The sequence below is a fragment of the Strix uralensis genome, chromosome 4, assembly GCF_047716275.1.
Source record: "Strix uralensis isolate ZFMK-TIS-50842 chromosome 4, bStrUra1, whole genome shotgun sequence".
NCBI lineage: Eukaryota > Metazoa > Chordata > Aves > Strigiformes > Strigidae > Strix > Strix uralensis.
Window position 1 is genome coordinate 59014386 of NC_133975.1, and position 20071 is coordinate 59034456.

At 39.1% G+C, this 20071-nt stretch overlaps 1 protein-coding gene across 1 annotated transcript in view; it reads right to left on the reverse strand.

Annotated features, from left to right (window-relative positions):
* The window catches only part of COL25A1 (collagen type XXV alpha 1 chain), a 322715-nt gene that overhangs the window by 76094 nt on the left and 226550 nt on the right, over window positions 1-20071 (reverse strand). Inside the window, exons 9-12 of the mRNA XM_074866905.1 lie at window positions 19950-20057; window positions 16111-16146; window positions 4571-4597; window positions 1810-1854 (exon numbers count right to left, since the gene is read on the reverse strand). Coding sequence (XP_074723006.1) covers window positions 1810-1854; window positions 4571-4597; window positions 16111-16146; window positions 19950-20057 — 216 coding nt within the window. The remainder of the gene's footprint in view (window positions 1-1809; window positions 1855-4570; window positions 4598-16110; window positions 16147-19949; window positions 20058-20071) is intronic.

Below are 20071 nucleotides of genomic sequence, written 5' to 3' on the forward strand. Positions count from 1 at the left end.
ATCAAATAAGTATAAAACCATAAATTGAAAATGTTAGTTGTTTTTAAAGCACAATTTAAAGTTGATAAACAGCATTTAAAGATGTGTTTGCATTTTCCCTTAATCAAAGGCAACTGCATATTTCTTTTCTTCCCCATGAAACATGACTGCAGGTATGTGGTCTCCTAAAAATAGACATACAACAACCTTGCCAATACAGCTTAAAAAAAATTCCACACCTCCCAAAATGACACTTTAATAATCAGATAAGTTTTGCACATTTGACACATTTGACTTATTTCATCAACATCCATTTTTTGTGCTCATCTGAGTGAAGATTTCTGGCTAGTTTGTGTGATGATGCTATTAAAAGTAAAGCTCTTGGATAAAATGTGAATCATCAGTTCTATTCTATTCAATGTGGTTTGCAACTTCACCCTGTCCAGTCTTCTTACATCTTCCTGCACATCCAAAGAAAATCATGTTACAAAGTGTGTCTTCACTGGCTTTTCACTCATATTTTGGTCACAAAAATTACTTGAATAATGTACAGAAACAGCATCTGTGGTGGCAAGTACCATTCATATTGCAGTTGAATGCAGCTATAAAATATGAAAGAAAAAATCTCAGGTCTTAATACAAATTTGTTTCATAATATTTTCTTATAATTTCTTGTGTGCTATATATAGCTAATTCTAAATATTTTTTTGTTGTTCCACAGTAGTCACAATATTCTGAACATTTTAAAAATAGGTTTCCACCATTATCACTATCACTAAAGTGAAATAACTGATTATTACATCATTTCTTATAATCACTGTCAAAACACGGGTCTAATACTGTATATTATGCTATTAGAAACAATACATCCTTTTTTAAGGAAAGAGGAATTAAAATCAAATTATTTGAAACATCTTAGTGCTTTTATTCCTAGGGCTCTTGGGGAGGAAGGCAGAAGGGATTGTATAATATGATCCTTATACACTACCATCTACTGTTCCTTAAACATGGTGAACAACCTATATCATACATTTTCCTTTTGGTATTCCCTGCAAGTGTTTTTGAAGTTCACTAGGAATGTTAGTGCTTGTGAGAACAACAGATGGATAATACTGTTTACAGTCAGGGAGGGATATTATTTAAACTTCACCACCCAGATTTGCCAACAAACCATTGCAGTGCTGTGAAACAGCCCTGTTGCTTTACTGCGACCTCTCCTTATGGAGGGCTGTTCTGAACTATGAGTTAGCTTGGTGATGGCACTGAAAGATGACACTGACTTGCCCGAGTTAGCATTTACTCCCTGTTGTGTTCAAGAATATTTCTGTTTGATTTATTTCTCTGCATTTTTGTTCCCAACTTCAATTTCACATTATTCTCCACCTGTGTCTCCAGCCTCTTTTTATTCTCTATTTATAGGTTGTATTAACAATGTATTGGCACTGTATACATACCCAATATAAACATAAGTGTTTGCATCATGGGACTGAGTTAACAAAAAGAAAAAAAAATCTGCAGAAAAACTTAGTTTGTAAATATACTGTCTAAAGTTGCACACGACTAATACGAATTTCTCTCTGGAACCTATCAGTCATCATCAAATTTGGACATCAGACTTTCAGCTTAATTAATTACATTTGTTGCCTGTTCAAGTAAAACTAGAAAAAAATTACTTCAGAGCACAAACCAGATTGTACAGTCTTTCCCATAAAGCCAATTTGAAACCACAGCTCTGGATGGAAGGTTGCATATTGCTCATGTGAACAAGCTCTAAGTAGCTTTAATCAACTACATAAATAATGGCAGTGCTGACAAAGTCAGTGAACTCACCACTTGTCCGTCTCTCCCTGGAACACCAGGCACTCCGACAGAACCCTGGTGGGAAACAGACGCGGATGTTTAGCAAATTAAACAGGTCATGAAACCTTTCATCTCTTAATACAGTACTCAGAAATTATGGTAAATGCTTGCTTATGGTAACTGCAATAAAATTTTCAAAAACTAATTTTTCAAGAACTAATCCAAGCTGAGATCTCTTTTCAGTTGAGAATTTATACTAATTAGACATGTTCTCCTGTTGTACATTTTAATGACTGTCTCACTGTATGGCCTCTTCCAGAAACAAGCTTCAGGCTGATGGTTGCTTTATAATGTTGTGAATGCTTCACAAGAAATGTAAGAATTAAAATGCAAGTCCATTTAATGCTCTTGATAAATTTTGAGACTGATCCTACACAATCAAACTTAGCACCTGAACAAAGCTATTAATGCTTCAAGCTCAATAACTGGTAGTGCCAATCTATTTTAAGGCTTTTAAGAGATAATCTGCAACAATTCAGCCTGACAGTGCAAATTACAGACACCCTTTTAAATTGCATCAGTATTACTGCAACCAAATTTTAAAAGCCAACACAGGCCAAACACAAGGAGCAGACAAAGAAGGGAAGCAAAATATTAGCATTGACTTGTAACATCGGAGGCATCTTTCCACAAAGCTCTCAAACTGTACGTTTCTGTATGATGGACAATTTTCCTGAAGGAACTTGTGCAACTGTTGGTAGCGCTGTTCAGTGAAAACCTGAGGCATGAGGAAAGCAGGAAAACTGCATGTGCTTACACAGCATTCTCCTCTTTTTATATAATAATGGTGTTGCTCAGCAAGGAAACTGACAGCATTCTTTTCAGTTTTCATTTATAAACACCTTAACAGGATACAAAAAAGTGATAGCTGTTCAAAAGGTTGACACCCTAAAAAGAGGCCACTGGACTGGAAAAGGACACTGTCTTTGTCAACAGTGAAATATGAAGTTCACCAGGACCCTTAAAACAAAATAAGCACTCGGTGAAACCCTTCATGCCCTTTTCTCTCTGTCCCAAGAATCAATGCATTACATTTCCCCCTCTATTCATATTGGTTAAAGGTTTCACTAGAAATGGTTTAGTCAAAGGGCACCAACACCCAAAGGGAACGCATCCAAAACTGGTGCATGTTTGTCAATTAATAGAGTTGAGAAATCCTGTGAAACAAGAAAAGGAAGCAACTCATGAGGGTCTGAAAAAACCTCCAACATCTGAATGCCCAGGAAGCTCCAGTTCATAACAGAGCTGCAAATCAGTAAGCAATAATACACTGGCATCCTAGTGTATCTTCATGACCCAGAATGCTCTCCCCTTACTTCCAAAGCTTCCACTTTGGAATTCCTGTTGCCTCTTTTTGCTGGATGCATGGTTGTGATTGCTAGCCATTGCAAAGGGACCCTAGTATCCATTTTCACATCTTTGTATAAATTTTCCAGAAAACTAGAAGACAAAGCTCAGGAGGGCATTAAACCATTAGCCTCAATAAACTCTCCTATTTATAACAGTTCCTCCTCTAAATGACAGTCTTCTATAGCTGTTAATTTTTCTTATTACACACGTTGGAAAGTGTAAATAAAGGTGATTCTACCATGCTAAGCAGAAGTTTATCAGATATTCAAAAGCTCATGGGTTTTGTTGATGCTGTACATGTAAAATACCCTCCTCCCTAAGTCTTACAGTATAATTTTATAATGACAACTTAGACATCAGTACAGCTTTAGAATGCCTCATTCATGCATTGCCAAACATGAAGGCTAGTCCTCTTCTTCAGCCTGTAAACTGTGTACAGCTCACAGCTGACAAAATTCCACCAATTTATATGATTTGGGATTACATTTTTACATATCAGCAGGTTTTTCTTTCATTTGTTCAAAAAGTTCCATTTGAACAGATGCAAGCAAACCATCACCTTAAAGAATATTATCTGAGAAGAAGAAAAACACTTCTCACATATGCTAATGTTACTTACTCCTTTCCTCTTTCTTTTTTTCTTTATACCAATTAAGCCTGTTTTATTAAATACCTTCCATACAACTTTTAAATCTTTTGAAATCAACTAGAAAATGCCTTGGTGGTGCGTGGGTGAGATGCTGGAAAAGTGCCACTTACTGGCTATTACTGCTGATATATCTAGGACTACTTTAATGGTGTAATTCCATAAATCCTAAACTCACTCCATCAAACCGAGGCAGTCAGCTTTAATGAGTGTAAATAATGCTGAAAGCATTCCCAGGAAGTCAGGTCTCGGGTTACCAAAGGAACAGGAAGACACCGGCAGACCACCTGAACACTGCCAGCCAAGCACCATTTATCAGCAACACCTATGTCCTTTGTTTCTGCTGGTCAATTTTTTAGTCATATGGCACTGATCTGCTTGAGGAAGGACATGCATTTAATCAGAAACTCTATCTCTCCACCTTTCACAATGTTTTAACTTTGGTTTCCTAGTCGTACCAGTGCATGAATAAGAAAATTATAGTGACCTTTTCACCTGAAAGTTAAGCAGACAGATTGAAAACAGTCTGCTCTGCATTGCTTGAACTTCCTATGATGGGGGAAATGAGAAATCTGATGTCTCACATTATAGGGCTGCATTTTGCAAAAACAAAATTCAAGCCTAAAATAACCAATTCAATGCACTGTACAGTAGCTAATGCCATTCACCTTTTCTGCTCACAATTTGGCACCAGGAGGAATAATCACTTTCACAGTATTATTGTTTATACTATACCTTTTGTCCTGGAGGCCCTTGAGGTCCCTGCAAAGGGAAAACAATTCAATTAACATCATAACTCTAGCCAATTTAAACTGAAATGACCAATTAAAACTGTCTTATTGTGTAAGCATTCTGATACTGGACTGAAACCAGCTGATGTTTTATACATCAAGGAAAACTAAAACTTTATGCTCAAAATGCACAATGGACCTTTTTTCTTCTCATTTGGAACTGATCTAACTACTAACTGGAAGACTCAAATTTTCCTCCCTTCTAATCCTTTCTCTTCCAACCCATCTGTTTCTTCTAATACTGACAAATCTGTCAGCATTAAGACGACTGTGGTTTTACTCTTTCTGGTACCAGCTAACAGCCAGTTGCATGTCCACAGTAATATATCTGCTCGGCAGCATAAAAACAAGGTTTATGCAAACAAGTATTTTTACTATAGAGAGAAGCATAAGCCTCAAAATCTCCTCACCTTCTAGGTATCAGCATACATGACTATGTCTTACCCAGCACATGATCTGTGCCATCATTTGCAAGTTAAGAGAAAAATCATTAAGACTTAACATCAGAAATCATTAAGAATACTCTTGGGAAGTAAAGGATCAGCATTTTGTCCCCATGACCTGAGAAAGCAGGAAGAGGTATCTCACTTCAGGAAAGCTTAACTATTTAATGTCATACAGGAGTCACATCTCATTGATATTAATAGGACCCATTTCTCATCTGGCATCTCTGAAGTACCCAGGTGGTTTGTGGCCACAGTGGAGAGGGGAGGCAGCAGAGAAATAGATCAACCAGTCATGTCTTTGACATTTTGACAGTCTGTTTCGGTAAGCCAGACCATGTCCACCTCAGTTCTTATGCACTCGTTTCCCCACATTCCTACTATAGGTGCTGGTGCAATCTGTGGGTGCTGGTGCTATATCAAGCAAGATGAATTCTGAGTCCATAAGGGTGCAAAACAAAAAGCCAAAACTGAAGAATCCAAATCCTTCTAATGGCTGAAAGAATAAAACAAGAATTGGTTGATATCAGAACTGCAATTATGCAGAAAAACAGAAGGACTGCTACTTCAAAATGCAGGGCCAATTTTATTCTTAAGGTGGTGTGAAGTTAGGCAGAATCCTCCACTGTTGGGAGATGCAGGACTTGTTGGAACATTGCTCCAATGCAACATTAAACTGCTAAAAGCTCCAATGGTGGTGGAGTCTCCATCCCTGGAGGTGTTTAAGAGTAGGGTCGACTTAGCGCTGAGGGATATGGTGTAGTTGGGAACTGTTAATGTTGGGTTGATGGTTGGACTGGATGATCTTCAAGGTCTTTTCCAATTCTGTGATTCTGTGGTAATTCTGAGGCCTGGATCCACTGATGTGGATTCATATGTCTAAGGTTGGGCACCAAACCTTGCAAAACCTTGCACAGATCAGTGTTGCTTCTTGAAACTTTTGCCTGAATGTCTCAGCAGAACCAGGGTCTTGTAAGCATCTCCTTTTGACTGTAGGGACAGATTTTGTTAATGGAAAGCCACCTGTGAGGTTCAGGGTAACAAGTTTGCTCCCTTGTCTTCAAAAGGAAGCAAAAATACCCAAACACTCAGCACTGGTGATGACAGAGCAGTGAGTAGACTGATGATCTGCTTTTTCAGACTGGAGAAAAATTCCCCCAACCCACTGCATTTCAAAAAAATGCTGTTTAGATCAGGTCGTCTCTTTAGTAAGTGCTTGAATTCTAACTCTAAGATTTGCTAGAAGCTGAGGACACCAGTAATACTGAATGTGGTAAATAATGAACAGCCTATTTCTTAAGCACTGCTTGCCCACAGTCTCCAAGAAAACTGAAGATGGGGAAAAAAAAATAGATAAATCAAGAGGATGTTGGTAGGCGACAGTTGCATGCTGGGTAAGGAACCACGGATATAACATCATACTCCACAGGTTTTTTTCCCTTTCTTCCAGAGAAGGAAGTAAATTTCTTCCAGTGCCTGACACCATGATAGGTGATGAACCAGGAATCCTCCACTTCTGTGAGAAAGATGCAAGTTTGGCTAACATCTTAAAAACTCCAAGAAATTCATGTTCAAACTAGAGTTTTCCTACATCCCCATTACCAAAATAGGCTCCAAATGTCTGCGTCCTGGGCATCTGTTATCTTGACCTTTTGCACATTAACCAGTTGCATTTTGGCGGTATTTCAGGTCTTTAGAAAAATCCCTCCATCATTAGACCAGACTGAATGCAGAACAACTGAAGACTACCTTCATAGCTCATACCTGTTACTTTTATGTCCAAGGAATGGATATTGCCTCCTCAGTTTCTAACTGCTTAAGAAGCTAATAAAACCTTCTAAAGACATTCAGCTATATTAAATTATCATTTGGGACCCCTCAATACAAAGTTACCATTTCAAGGTAAAGTGATCATTCACTTACTAATGCTATCCCCCAAAGTAAACTGTTAAATGTGCTCCTTTGTTGAGCACTTTGTGCCTGGTGCTTGCAGCTGTCAGCCTGTGGGATGGACATAATTCAAGGCATTGCAGATGTCTCCAGGAAAAGATCTTTCCCCAGAATTTCCCTCTCATCGTTGCCATCATTCCAGCTCCTCCAGAGGTGTTACTGAACAAGAAAATATTTACATAGCAGCATAGTCTTGCTCTTATTGTGCCTTTGAAATGAATCATTCAGAGAAAAGAAGCAGCAGATACTTATCAGTAAATATTTTATACAATTAGCAGTTTTTCATTTCTGGTACTTAAGCCTTAACTCAGACTGGAAATGACTCTGGTGTCTCATGCCCATTGAGCTACCATGACGATGACAAAAACAGTCCTCAACAATACGGCTACCTTCAGAAATGGTATGCTCAGAAAACCAATGGCAATTAAAAGCTTACCTAAAGCGATACATTTCACAATTTACACACAATGGCAAGTGCTTCTTATCCTTTGAATGTTCAGACTGTAAAACATAGCTGAATAGGAACAATTTTTCTTTAAAGCACTGCTCCCTAGCATTGGGAAAGAAGCTCAATGCCAATGGAAACTTAGCAGCTCATCCATTGACAGCTCTCATCCCTCTCCCACATAAGTCTGCCAGCAGTCACCTTAACAGAAAACCTGAAATTAAATTACTAACAGAAAATTACTTCAAAAAACAGTAAAAAACTACAGAATTGCTGTAAAGTGCCTATTTTCTATGAGTTACCTACACTCCCTGAGCAAGGCACAGAATCACACTGGAGAGATAGAAATATGCAAGTAAATACAGCCTGGGAGAAAGAGAGGAAGATGAAGGGATAAAATAAAAAAACCTCAAAGACTTAAGTTCATTTCCAGAGGTATAACTGATAGTTTCTAGAAGAATCTATACAGGAAATTCAATACGACCATGTAGAATTTTTCCCCCTAATTATTCTACCAAGTTGGGGACAGTGCTGTGTTGCCCACTTGATCAGACAGTAAGACCAGCAACCAAAATCTCTGTGTAGGTCTTCAGACAGGAGCAGAAGGCAAAAAATACACAAAGGTTTCCAATCAACTCCTGAGACTGTTTTTTGTTTTTTCTTTCTGTTTTCTTCAATTGTTCTGTGTTCCATAACAGCTGCAGTAGTATACTGGCCCTGCTGGTTGCTCTAGTACAACCAAAGGGATGCTTTTCAAATGCAGGTTCAGCTAAACTTCACTTTGGATAGCTCTTCTGCCACTGGATCCAGGCAGCCCAGTGCAGACAGCTGCTATGACTGCTCCCCACCTCATTCCCCTCAAGCCCAAAGCCTCTGTTCTCCAGTGACCAGGCATGTACGAAACACACGGTAGTCTTCACTAGTTGGAGGCTTGATCTACTACCACAGGTTAAATATATTGTCACTCAGTCTCTGTCACTATCATCCCTGAGAATATGAAGGAGGTAAAACAAAAGCCTTTAAGACAAGAGCTATAGAATTCTTTCACCTCCTGCTTACATATATATATACATGATATATGTAAGTGATCAACAAATCACTCTATAATAGTCTATGCAGATGATGTTGATAGTAACTATTTGTCTTTTGCCTGTATGACTGGAAGTTGCCAGAGTTTCCATGCAGGGATGCTCAGAATGTACTCCTAAGCCCTTGGTGACTAATGTTAAAAACCTCATTTTATAAAGAGCATCTAAGCTTCAAAAATTACACTGAAAGCTCATAAAAACTGTTTGGATAAAGTCACTGCTTAGCATTTTTGAAAATTACATTACTTTTCTTGAGATTGACACACATTCACTGAGAAACTTCAACTGAGAGGGCTGAAAATTTCGATCTTGAGAGTTGGCCAGAATAGAAAGGTAACTAAATATAATAAAAATTAAAAATAGTTCTCACTGCTTCAGATATCATGAACACTTCAGAAGAACCCTTTGCCATCATGTGCAATTTAGCAAACTATCTAGGCAGCTCTGATAAGCTATTGCAGGGCTTCTCTGAATTAGGTTCTCATTCAAACAGCTCCTCAACAGGAGGATGGAAAAGAAGGTGCATTGCTCCAAAGAAATTCAACTGCTATCTGTGTTTCTCTGGAGGTGGAGAATTATTCGATAGTTACTTAAGCACTTGGAAAACTGGGTAACCAAGGACAAACGAATGTTTATAAAAGTCTTTTATGCAATTGTCTTTTTAAAAGGTAAATTTTTTCCACTATGAATGCCATTCTTCAATCATTGTTTTCCGAAACAACAGACCTCCAGAGCCTGTATCACATCAAACCTTGGCATCATAGTAATGATCAAATGAAGTTGGACACTTCAGTTGGGTCTTGACAAATAACTCTCTGGAATAAATAAATAAATAAACAACCACTGAAAAGACTGGCCTAAAGGTAGCTAGAACAAATATTCTGAGTCCAGAATTCTTCCTAGACCTTCCTTCTAATGTTACAATTGTATTTTCCTTTTAAGCTTACTCTGTTCCTTGCAAGCTGCAACACAAGAAATAATTCTGCTCTGTAGAGGCTAAAGCTGCAGTTTCAAAGCACAGTAACTCAGGGTGTGATGCATTAGCAACAGCCTCTCAAGGTGTTTTTCTATTCAACTTCTAGTCACTCAGTTGCTTAACATTTAAAGAAATGTATGAAATAGGAAGTTTGGGCATTTTCAATTTGCAGATCTGGGGCAGCAGTAATGACTTGTTTTACAAGGTATCAGAGTTCATGGACAGTGAGCACAAACACCATAGGAAAATGCCTAAAAATAAGATGAAAAATGAATGGTTTTGTATACTGTAAAAGTTATACAGCAGAAAAGGTCACAATGGTGCAATACACTGTCATACAAAAACTCTCCTATTCCAAAGCTTTGCAAAAAAAAAAAAAAAACAAACCAACAACACTAGTCCTGTTTTTTTAAACTTCCATACTGCCTATGTAAAGTAAAAGCTCACTGTAACTGGAAGGCCTCTAGGAGGTACTGTGTCTATTTCTATGGGACAAAAGAAGTAAAGAAGTTCCAAGACTATCCCTGAGAACATATATTTCCCCTTTGGTGCCTATAAGAATCATTAAACACTTAGAATAGAATCATAATCATTTAGGTTGGAAAAGACCTTTAAGATCGAGTCCAACCATAAACCTAACACTGCCAAGTCCACCCTAAACCACATCCCTAAGTGGCACATCTACAAGTCTTTTAAATACGTCCAGGGAAGGTGACTCCACCACTTCCCTGGGCAGTCTGTTCCAATGCTCAATAATCCTTTTGGTGAAGAAATTTTTCCTAATATCCAGTCTAAACCTCCCCTGGTGCAACCTGAAGCCATTTCCTCTTGTCCTATCACTTGTTACTCAGGAGAAGAGACCGACACCCACCTCCCTATAACCTCCTTTCAGGTAGTTGTAGAGAGCAATAAGGGTGTCCCCTCAGTCTCCTCTTCTCCAGCCTAAACAAGCCCTAGGACTTGTGCTCTAGATCCTTCATCAGCTTCGTCGCCCTTCTTTGGATGTGCTCCAGCTCCTCAATGTCCTTCTTGTAGTGAGGGGCCCAAAACTGAGCACAGTATTTGAGGTGCAGCCTTATCAGTGCCAAGTACAGGGGGATGATCACTTCCTTATTCCCACAAACCAATTTCTTACCACTCTAATGGCATAAAGAACTTAAGGAAAACTGAACTATCTGGTGTATATGAAGAGGAAAGCACAGGTTTCATACAAAGTATTCACCTGCATTTCAGTGGAGCCTGCGTTCTACCTACTGATCCCATTTTCTGTGTGTAATGGGCATATAATGTAATTCTGAAAATGTGTTCCTGCATGGTTGAGGAGTGTTTCATAAAGATTGCAATTTCTAGAGTGCTAGTATTGAAATGTGCAATGTTTTAGTACTGATGAATCACCTAGATAAAAGAACGACCAGCTAAGAAAACAGATTAAATATGATGGGAAACCTCATATAACTTTCGATTAAGCAGTGCCCCCCTCCCATGCTATCTACCTTAATGCATTAAAAGAGCTGCAATAACTATTAATTAGTGCTCAGCCAGAGCTTCTTATCATCGATCTCTTAGTCATTGTTGTGACAGCCATTACTGAAGTACAGAGGTTACAAAATGTCAAAGAGTATTTTCCTGAGATTTGCTGCAAGCTAAGGCCAATGGAATTGTACTGGGGGAAAAAAAGAATAGTTTCTGTGAGAGGCAAAGGCTGAGAATTTCTATTTCATCTGCTAGTTCTTAACAAACTTTTGCAGCTAAGCAGCTTAAGAACACCTTACAAAATTTTCTATGAACATGCTACCAGAATGAAACAAAGAAGGCTGCTGCAGAACTGTGGCCATTGAAAACAAAATCACAATTAGTAATTTCCTGGAGGAGCTATGAAGATTCACACCAGCTGAGGATCTGGCCTTAATCATTGGCCTGCAAGGCTGAATTGAAGCCAGCAACACTTCCCAGTCAGTTCTGCTTGGTCTCTCTGAGTTCATTTTGTTCATTTTACCTAAGATGAAAAAATTAATATTGATTCATTTTAAAGATGTGACATTTTGCAGACTTAACTGCAAGGTTACACTGTTCCACTGTCTCTCACAACATGGCAATATCCTTTGGAATAACATCCTCCTTATTCTGAATAACTAGTAAAAGCAGTAACATTAGGTCTTATTTTCTTGAACACATGCCCAGCAAGACTGTATAAGCACAAAACTACTAGTTTGGAAAACAATATATCTTAAAGCAGAGGGATTTTGCATTTGGGCTGATCATTATAGTATAGATTTCTTTTGCAAAGAGACACCTTTACCTGAATTCTCTGGTTATTCTGGAGTGTTCTGCTCATGCAAAACATCTGTAAAATTACTTATATGTCTTTAAAGCCAATTTTGGGGGATAAAATAATATATGGGGTTTTTTCAATGACAAGAAGTGGTTGATTCATACACTGAACATGTTTAAATTTACTTCTTTTCCAAGGAACTGAAAACACTGCAAATTTTGATCTTCCAAATTTTTATTACTATGCTCTTGTTTAAAATACTTTAAACATAAAAGCACCAAAAAATCTTCCTCATGGAAATTCGAAACAAAAACACCCCACGCACACCTTCTATCCTATTGCAGTTTATGAATCTGAAAATGTCTGTCACTGTCAGCCTTTGATATTTCCCATCACCAACTCACTTTAAGTTCTCACGAATAGTCTGCAAACAGAAATCCTAGCTCTTGGGTAGAAAAGAATCACAAATTCATTTATGATTCATTCTGAAAATTAGAAGATAAAACAGAAAATCTCTTCTATGGTATTTAAGAGTCCTTATCACCAGCAAGAGCAGACAAATGGCATAGGAAGGAGGATAAATTATGAGAGGCAGGACACAACTTTAATGGAAAGTTTGAAAAGCTAATGAAACTACTGGACTTCCCTCTTTCACAGCCTACATTTTGCTAGTTCCACAACATTTCAAAATGTAATCCCTTTGGTGGCCCCACTGCTTGGCCTCCCTCAGAATTCTCTTAATTCTTTCTGCACAGAGAAATGATGCCTTCAACTCTTGTAGAAAGTAGACGTGCAGGGCTTTCAAGTGCCATGAAAACCAGACACAAATTGCAACTAACTAATCATTCTTGCATTCCCTTCTGACATTAAAGATGCATACAGTCACACCTTTCTAACTTAAACCTAGGCCTCCATCTCAACTAAAAAGAAATTGAACTCTCTTGGCTCAAACAGAAAACAGATTCTTCCTGACACAGCAACATATAGAGCCAAAACACCCTTGCAAACAGCTCTCACAAACTTTTCAACCACAAGAATAGAAGTGCAATAGAAGCACACTGGCAGTAGACAATCTGGAAACATTTTCAACAGGGAATGAGACCCCTGTAAACAACAAGTAGCGTTCCTAAACTTCTCCTCCCACCACCCTGCCCCAACTCTCACATACTTACATTGGCAATTGGGAAAAAGACAAGCCATTCCCCATCCTCAAGGCAAATTTCCCTTGAGCACCTAAGCTCAACTAAGGTTGAGCTCTCTCATGCCAAAGCAGAACTCATGCCAGAGAACTCAAACATTGTCATTCTCTGTATATGGTCCAAGAAACCTCCCCTGCCTGAGAGGGAGAAAGATTATTATTGCCCTCTCTCACAACATCATCTGAAACATGATTTTCTTTTTCTTTATTGACACAGAACATCATTAAAAATGAAGAAGAACATGGCAGCAGATTCTCAGTTGGAGTAAATTCCCATGTCTTCACTACATTTCCTATTTCACTGAAAGAATGCAAACATTCCTGAACTCCAAATGCATTAAAATTATTTCAACTTTTTGTGAATCAAGGCACACATTGTTTGAGTAGTCACAAATTACTTAACATGTTAATAGGCTTGTGGTACATTCCGAGACACAAGCTGGAAAACTCTCTTATCTCATTATCTACTATCTTCTGCTCTTCAAGAAATTCTTTCCTCTTCTTGTAAGAAGAGAAAACAGAAAACTAAGTAATTTCAAGCTGTGCCATTGTTGGTTCACAGGTTAAAACGGAGTTTACCAGCTCTATCAATAACCTGACATTCATCTAGAAATATCAAGGTATGTTATCAAATACAATTAAAAGTGCTTTTGAAAGAGAAAAACTTCTATGCCCATTACTATAATCTAGAGGTCAGGCTTGCAGTTCTTCAGTTGAACAGCACCACCTTATTTAAAGCTGCTAAGAGTGTGATCCTATAGGCTACAAATAGCCTTCAGCTTCCACAACCTTCAGCAATTACATTCAAACTGTAGGGATTGTTTCACAGCATCTGGTGCTGTGCTTGGCTGTATCCTGCCTCCATCCTGGACAAAGAACCAGAGTACATGCCACAGTACTTGCTTCTTACTGGAAAGGGCCTTAAACACGTGGGCAAGTAGGAAACCACAGTACACCCCAACAAGTAGACCTCTGGGAGACCACGACTGGTAGTACTTTATGGGACTCATCGACTTCACAATTTCAGTGTCATCAGGAAGAAAAACCAGGAAGATAACTTGGACTTCAGACTCCTGGTGTGAAACAAAGGCAAGTCCTTATGAAAGAATTCCTGCAGAATTAACCTAGAAGAAACTCTGGGCAGAGATCTCTATTTTCATTTACTTTGAAAAGATAATACATGGATAATGCAGAAAGAGAATCTCAGGTAGGCAAAGGCCTGTGTGCTCCACAGAAGACTATACTTATTTTCTCTAGCAACACAATTTTACAGCATACCTGTTGGGAAATGACCTATTTCTGCAGTAGTGTCTTAACTTCCAATATGGAAATAGAAAGAGTGCAGAAATGCATGATGGAAGATGTCAGAAGCATCTAGACAGCACCTGAATAATTGTAGCACCTTCCACGGGGAAGACAGTCTGGAAATCTGTACTGGCATAAGGATTATGTCGGAAGCACCAAGAAGAATAAAAAGAAATAACCTCCCTGATACTCTGATGCTCTTTACTTGATCTATACACGACCTAACATTTAAGCCATCAGACTGACTTTTAGAGCAGGTATTTGGAAGTGGAAATTAATGTAAGCTGGAATCTTTCCCTAACTCAGGCTTGCTGATTTGATTTTTAAAACACTTCTTCTCCCTACTTAAACACACCTGCATTTAGAGAAACAGATCAGTAGCAGTTTTTTAGTTCTTACACTCAGATGGCTACTTTAGAGCAGTGGGAATCTTCTGAACATGGACTCTAAGAGGTGACAAGACTACATTTTGCTTTAAAAGCCCTCAGGGATTCTGTGACCCTGAAGATCTGGTCTTGAATAGAAGGAAGACACTGTTGCAGAATCTGAGTGAGTTTTGTCCAGATGTCAAATAGAAGAATATTCCAAATAAAGCAAAACAAACAAAATATGTCCCTTCCCAGCTATTGCACCTATTATCAACAGGCCCTCAGAAACCAAAAAGACAGAACAAAAAAGAGCCTGGAAGCATGCTAAAACACTAGGTGGTACATTTGGGAGGCTTTGATTTTGGTTTTGTTAAAACATTATCTCAAAATGAAAAAGTACGGGACTTTAACTTCCTGATCACAGCAGGTATTTCTGAGTGTCAGAATCCTTGTTTTTTCCTCTAAAAGATACTGGATTTTGTCAATTCAAAATATTTTGCAATTTGTCAAGGTAAAATATCATCACACCTGTTTAAAACTTCATAAATTCAAGCAGATAGCAATCATATCTGCACTGATTGCTGACCATATAATCTTCCTCCTCAGAAGCATTGAGGAATCAAAACCACATGCCATGGGCTACAGTTCTGTCATCTCTCATAAAAATAAGAATGACCACGAGTGTTTAGGGAGATCTTAAGGGAAAAAAAACACCGCATGTTTCACAGTTCTGGGAATATGTGACAGGCAGAAACTTGTGATGCCTTATGCTGTGGTTGAAGCTGATTTACAACCAGTGGAGCTTCAATTTGCTTCCAAATGAATAGGGTTAATTAGTTCCTGATGCAAGAGAAAACAGCTACTCCCATATCTGAATATTTGTAAAAAATGCATTCATTTGGCCGTTACATTCTCACACACACAGAGGAAAAAAAAACCAAACCTCAGGAGAGGAGAATATTCTGAGAGTTTCAGTATGTTGTGCCCTGTCTTCACTGTTCCATCAGGCAAAGGGCCAGAGCTATTGCCACAGAGACAGCTGGGATTTTGGCCCTCAAAACAAGTAGATGGTTCTTGTGCTGCTCAGTGGTCTCAAGGTGGAAACAGCTCAAATTCAGAGACAGTGATAAGTGGAGGCCAGGAACTGGGAACACCTGGCTAGGCTCTTTCTGGCTTTACTGTGCCCTTAGCTGTTTTATTTCCCTCTACTTCTGCAAGCTTAAAGAATAAGTTGGCCTTACATGACAGGCGACTGTATGTAAAAAGAGTGTGTTGTCTTTCTCATGTTTTCTTCACAAATGAGGCTTCAAATAGTCTGTGACAAAGGAAGGTTAGGAAATACACAGCTATAAAGCTTTTCAGAATTTCACATTTTAAAAAGTGTATATGTCATGTTGCTGTTACAGTTTCTTAGCAAAATGGAAGAAAAGAGTACTTACTGTCAATCCTTGTTCTCCTGGTTTTCCTGGCTCACCCTTAAACAAAAGAGTGAATAATTTCAGTAACACGTCTTGAATTCAGTTCTCTACTTAATAATAAAGTATCTTAAAAATTCCAAACAGGTATGGCAGCTGACTGCACATTAAATATATTACTTTTTTGCTTTTTAAACCAGTAGTCCAAATCTCAGACATTTTAAGAGGCACAATACTACTTCACAATCATGGTACAGTTCTCAAGGCAACAGTTAAGTATTGGTGTCCTGACTCTGTCCCTTGGTTCCAAACATAATATTCCATTCCAGTCAGTGGTGCTAAAGGACACAGAGAAAGGTTATTTTCACATATGTGCTGAATCCCACTGTTACATATTTCAAAATTACTGCTCTGCCATGACCTCAGTCAGTAGACATCACTTACTGTTGCAAATTTTCGTGTTCCATAAACCCATGAAATATTGGTATTTTGAACCCATGCAATAATTATTCATCTGTTAAATACCTGGATTGGCTTTCAGAATGGTAAGCCATCATCTTTCCAATTTATTCTCTTTCTGTGGGCACAGTTCTACATAAAGTCAGAAATTATCTTCTCCCCTTTCTTCCCATATGAACACATACAACTGTCTGTAGAGACAGTAAAACATACCAGTTGTACAATATGGCTTAAAAATACCCGTCAAAAAAACAAAGGTCCTATCATTTCAGTGATCTGGTTTATAGATCACTCCCTTTTAACCCCAACGGAGCGTAGGGCAGTCCATGTGCTGTTGTATCAGCACAGCTGCAGGATCTTCTTTAGCAGCTTTGTTATAAAAGAAAACCTGTCAAAAAACTGATGAGAACTGTTCTGATGTTGTTCTCGGCAACTGAAAAGAATCAGAACTGCTTCTTTGGCTATGTGCTCATTGCATTCAGAAGCAAACATGTAGCATCTGCAAACACACCGAGATACTCACGACAGAGAAACCACACAGGCAGAGGTTTCTGACAGCTAATTACCCAAGCTTGTTGGACTTTTCAGCTCACTCTGAAGACTTGCTAGCAATCACACAGCCTGAAGTGAGCATCAAGATAGCTCCATAAATGTTGGGAAATAATGGTGAATATAATTTAGAAGTTTGTATCATATTCTATTGTCTTATTACCAGCAAAAAAAGTTGTTCTTCTTTTACTCCTTTTAGAGGTGTTAAAGTTTCAAAGTCTTTATGCTGGTGTCTGTGCGGTGCAAAGGGAAGGCAACTAATTCTAGGTGTCACTCAGCAGGGAGTCACGTATGTTCTGGTTCTGACAGGTTCTTCTGTTGACATGCAAAGAAAGGCTTAGCAGAAAGCTGCACAATGCTTTCTTACACCCCTACTCTTCCTTGATGTTCTCTCTGCTGGCTATAGGTCCAACAGCATTTCCCTAATATTTCTACCTCCTCAGCTCTAAAGATTTCCTGCCTGAGAAACCAGCACATTCTCATCTCTAGAAGGTTTAAGTATCTGTAACAGGATGCACACTTCTGGGATGCAAGGTGGTGATGACACATATGGAGACGTGTGGGCACAGATGGAGACGTGTGGGCACACAGGCTGCTCCTCAACCCTGCTACACTATGGAAGAGAAGTAATGATCACTGCTTCCTGTGCCTTGCTACCTTGGCTGCCTGACTTTCTCAGGCTATACAGCAAGTGTACAGGCATGGGGGAAAGCAAGGGCCAAAACATCATCTTATAGCTCTGGTGATTGTAAAGCTCCTTGCTTGAGAAGGATAGGCTGAAAGAGAAGCTCCTGCTTTGCCTAGCACTGCAAAAGAGGAAATGACTGCCTTCTAATGGCGACTGGCCACTGCAAGGACATCCTCCTATAGTTGTGTGATGCTGTAACGTCCCTACTCATAGCACAGTGTGGCTATTACTTTGTTGTTCAGCTCTTTAGCTCAAAGGTCTATGCAAGCCTTTAAAAAAACCCAAAGCTGTCACTACCTCTTGGCTATGTTCTCCCTTCACAGCTCTCCTACTTGACTGTATATCACATAGCCATGGAGGAACAAACCTTTTGAGGATCAGCAACATTAACCTGAGGATACAGGACAGTAGCAAGGAGCAGGATGGTAACAACAGCAATCTGGATGGTTTGTATCTGAGTGCTTGTTTGTATCTGATTCTAAAGCAGTATTATGAACAGATTTTTCATAATGCTATAGGGCTTAAGATAGCCACAGCTTAAAAAAAAACCCTATAAAAGGAAACTCTCTCTTACCATCTAAAGTCAGAATCACTACAGAACTATTATAAAATGGAATGACCTCACTGCATAAAATGCATTACTTTCCTGTTATGAGAAACACTACTGTTCCCTTTGCTAAAAAGCACAAAACCCCAAGCAACACACAGTCATGTTGTAATCAGCATCAACAGCTGATTCCGCTAGCCTCTTGCACATGACATCAGAAATGGGTTCTCACCCTCACCACATCAAACCAGAAGCAACTCTGCTGATCGATTTTACCACAATAAAAGAACACAAGGGGGGCCCAGATGAGGCCCAAAGCCTGATGTGCTGCAGGATTAACAGGAAATTAGTAGGTAGTCAAAGTAAAGCATCACAGTGGAAGCAACAGCCTTAATGTCATTACATAACTTTGAGCTAGAACTATAAGGGCAATGGTGTTAAAAATCAAAACAAGAGCAGCAGCAGCCCTAGAGTTCTAGAGGTCTTAACTGGCAAGCCTTGCTGGATGTTCACAGGAAATTTTATCACAGTCTTACTATTATCATCATGTTATATTATGTTTGCACAGTTAATACAATTTCAGATGACTTAACGTGAATAGGGCCAGAACAGGAGCGCTAGATATTTTCTTTCTTGGTTTTACCTAAAAAGGCCCTGCAGGGAAATTTTATGCTTTCCTGTCCTGGCCCCACATAATAAGCTATGCTTTTTCTTCTTCCAGTGCTGGTCCTCACCTTGCTAGTTCCCTATGTGTCCTCTTGGCTATGATCTTTACTTATCATTGGGGGTGCGGGGGGGGGTGTGTGTATGCATCTGTACATGTGGTATTTCAGTTGTCATAGCCCCTTCCTGTCTGTGGTTTCATTTCCACACTGATAACACAGTGGCATTCATGATGAAAAGAGAGGTACTTCTTTCAAAAGAATGAATATTAAGAAGGCTACAAAATATAAAACCAAAACCATACTCATATTTTACTAAAAAAGTCACGTGTTTATGAATCTGTTTTAAAAGTGTTTAATCATCAGGTCACAAAGTGTCAAAGGTGGTGGGTCTGATCCTGTGCCCAGAAAAACCCAATAAGCAATACAGTGGATTCTGCTGGTTGTTCTAATGAAATATGGGGGATGAGCCAAAGAAAATGGTACTGTTCTGCTTGTGTAAAGTGGCAGAATCTGACTCCAAACTTCACCACATTTTTTGCAGTATTTAGCAGTTTATTACTTTAATTCCATGATTTGTGGGGTTAAATCATTAGGAAGCAAGAAGTCAAGCCCATCACGACGTCTCAAATTCATCTTTATCTTGAAGAACATTTACTACTTATGGAGAGGGGTAGACCCTCCTCACACAGCTATTAAACATCAATGAGGAACCAAGAAACCTTAGAATGTGTGGGGAAACCGTCAGGAGTGGGAGGCAAGGAACCTAGGTGTTACTCTTGGCCCTGCTATAAACTTGCTCTTTGTGTGCAGGGCTTCAGGTACACCATGAAATCTGCCTGTGGTTCAGCTTCCACATGTCTTACTTGCCAATCTTACCTCAGAAAACATCTTTGAAACCGAGCTGGCATAGACTTGAGAGGAATTTGGACACCGTGACAGCAACAGACCAACTCACCGGTATGCCAGGCATCCCACGAGGACCATCTTTGCCGGTATCTCCTGGGGGACCTCTGGGTCCTGGTGGCCCTGGAGGCCCAGGGGGTCCAGCTTGTCCTTGGTCCCCCTAAACCAACAAAA